This window comes from Argentina silus (genome assembly GCF_951799395.1).
Source record: "Argentina silus genome assembly, chromosome: 10".
Taxonomy (NCBI): domain Eukaryota; kingdom Metazoa; phylum Chordata; class Actinopteri; order Argentiniformes; family Argentinidae; genus Argentina; species Argentina silus.
In genome coordinates this window covers 8,756,840-8,759,339 of record NC_139664.1, presented here as the reverse complement: position 1 = coordinate 8,759,339, position 2,500 = coordinate 8,756,840, and the positions used below count along the sequence as shown (strand labels likewise).

Below are 2,500 nucleotides of genomic sequence, written 5' to 3'. Positions count from 1 at the left end.
TCCTCCCCAGCTGGATAAATCATACTGTCTGTTATGATGCATGACGTCTCTTTCTCTTGTTTCTCCTCTGTCTCTTTTCTCCTTTCTCCTCTTACCCCCTCCTCTACTCTCTCTACTGCACTCTTTCTTCTCTTGCTCCTCTCTTGCTCCTCTCTTCTCCTCTGGTCTTTCCTGCTCGTCCAGATGGACGGCAGTAGGTCGTTGCCGAGGGGCTGTTCTGTGAACAGGGTAAGTGGGGTCGATTATGTCATATCCTGTCCTTTTCTGGCTTGTGACCTGTCCAACCAGACTAACCTCTGATACTGATCTGTTCCATAACTGTCAAGCATTGTACTGTGTATTTAGTTTTTGCTTGTTTGTACTATTCATTGGTTTGTTGTTGTCTTTTTCTGTTTGTTTGTCTCATCTCATCCGTTAATTCATCCATCCCTCCTTGCCACCAAACCCCCTTTTTTCAATCTCTCAGAGTGTGCAATATGTGAGTATACATTGTAAACAGACCTTTACCTCCTGGGGCTTATTCAGAAAGGGTCCAACGTTTAGAATGTGGCAGACAGATATAGATTGCTTAGACCTGATATGATTCCTTATTCTTCATGACAGGGAATCATGTTTGCTCTATACAGAATATGTCTATGTTCTCATGTTCCTTAATGTTTCACCCTCCTGCATTAAGCTCTGTTCTCTGGCCTTCCAGTTTGGCTTTTCATTGTATATTTGTAGCAATACCCAATCGCTGATAGAATAAGTAGTGATGGGTGGGATATGAAACTTTCTGAAGCTCCTTATTGGCTGGACTATTGCTAATGGCCTGTCAATCTGGTGTCCTGATTGACTGCTTTTGTTAATTCTGCCCATTAGTGGCTCAGAGACTCCATTCCCTCCTCCATCATTGGTGGAAAGCTTGGCTTTGGCATTCACTGCTATATAAAAGTCTCGTCTGAAGACAAGCCCTAGTCCCTACCTTTACATACCCTCACTGAGTTATCACTCTGAAGGAAATGGATAAGTGGAATATGGATAATGGATAATGGAATATGGTGGAAGCTTCCCTAACCACGTTGGAAGCCCAGGTTGAACCATCACCATATTGTTAAACCAATCCGTTCCATTTTGCAGCACTGAAGAGGCAGTGGCTAGGGGAGGGTGCTGGGGTTGTTTTCAGACCAGGTATTAGACCTTCATCCCTCTCCTCTCTTTACAATGAATGAGCACAGTGCATCCATTCTAGTGGTCATGCCTAGTACAAACACAACATGTGGAATACATAGCTCACATTCTGTCTGTAGAGGAATTTCCGCACATACCTGTTTGTGTGTGCGTGTGTGTGTGTGTTTGCAAATACTTGCAAGGTATGTGTGCTTGTGTGTGTCTGTGCGTGTGTCTGTGCATTGTCCACTGTATGAGCATTGTTCCCACACAAAGCCCTGGCCTCTTACTGTGTGTGTGTGTGTGTGTGTGTGTGTGTGTGTGTAGCTTTGTAGCTTTGGGTGCTGCTTGGCTGGCATTCTTTACCTGCTTTTAAAACCACCTTTATTACTTTAGCTCCCTAGATACCACCACAGCCCCTGCTACTGCTATTGCTGCTGCTACAGCCACAGTTACTGTACTGGCAATGGCCAGTAGCCACAGTTGTAAAGCTACAGCTAGATTGTGCAGAGAGAGTTAGCATTATTGAGGATACTGCTACTCCATTCTCTCTGATGTAACACAGTGGTTCTCAACTGACTCAAGGGTTTGAATAACACATTGACTCATTGGGTTGCCTTGAAAATAGTGGGCTGAATCCATGTTAATATTATTGATGTCTGTGGCGGATGCTCCTATGTGTTACAGGAATGCCAAGCACCCCTGGGCATGGATAAAACTCTGCTGAGGCCCTTTTCGGTTCTGGGCTGCTCATGTTGAGAACCATTTCTGTGCTGGGGGTTTGGGGGGATTTTGTTGCTGGGGTGCTGCTGAGTCTGGGGGGCATTGTCTAAGTACCTAAAATGCATCCCTATTTCCTTGATGTAATCACTGATCTGTGAAAGCTACTGTAAGTAGTGTGGTCTGCTTTCACCCATTCAGTCCTGTTAGATCTGTGATTACTCAAAGTAGGGGGAAGAGGGAAGGATGCATTTTAAGTATTTATCCCTTTTCCATGTCCCAGTATTGATGCAGTTCCTCCTCTTTCCACCAGGGTGAGCTGGAGAGACAGCTGCTGCAAGCCAATCCCATCCTCGAAGCGTTTGGCAACGCCAAAACCGTCAAGAATGACAACTCCTCTCGATTTGTAAGACTGTTTTACCTCTGTAGTTCAATCTGAACTGTGAATTTCTCCTTTTGGAGATGGCTCCATTCTCTAAACTCAGATTTATACAACGTCGGCACTCCCATGACTCTTTTCTGTCATATTCTTAACTGTTATTGTTTTTTTCTTTATAAAAAATATACAGTATGTGTCATCAACTGAAATATTTCCTTTTTTTCTTCTGTCTCCTCAGGGCAAATTCATCCG

At 44.1% G+C, this 2,500-nt stretch overlaps 1 protein-coding gene across 1 annotated transcript in view; it reads left to right on the top strand.

Moving 5' to 3' along the window:
• The window catches only part of myh14 (myosin, heavy chain 14, non-muscle), a 25,315-nt gene that overhangs the window by 4,190 nt on the left and 18,625 nt on the right, over positions 1-2,500 (top strand). The window contains exons 5-7 of the mRNA XM_083679352.1: positions 467-478; positions 2,183-2,275; positions 2,487-2,500. The exon at positions 2,487-2,500 is cut by the window's right edge and continues 50 nt beyond it. Coding sequence (XP_083535478.1) covers positions 467-478; positions 2,183-2,275; positions 2,487-2,500 — 119 coding nt within the window. The remainder of the gene's footprint in view (positions 1-466; positions 479-2,182; positions 2,276-2,486) is intronic.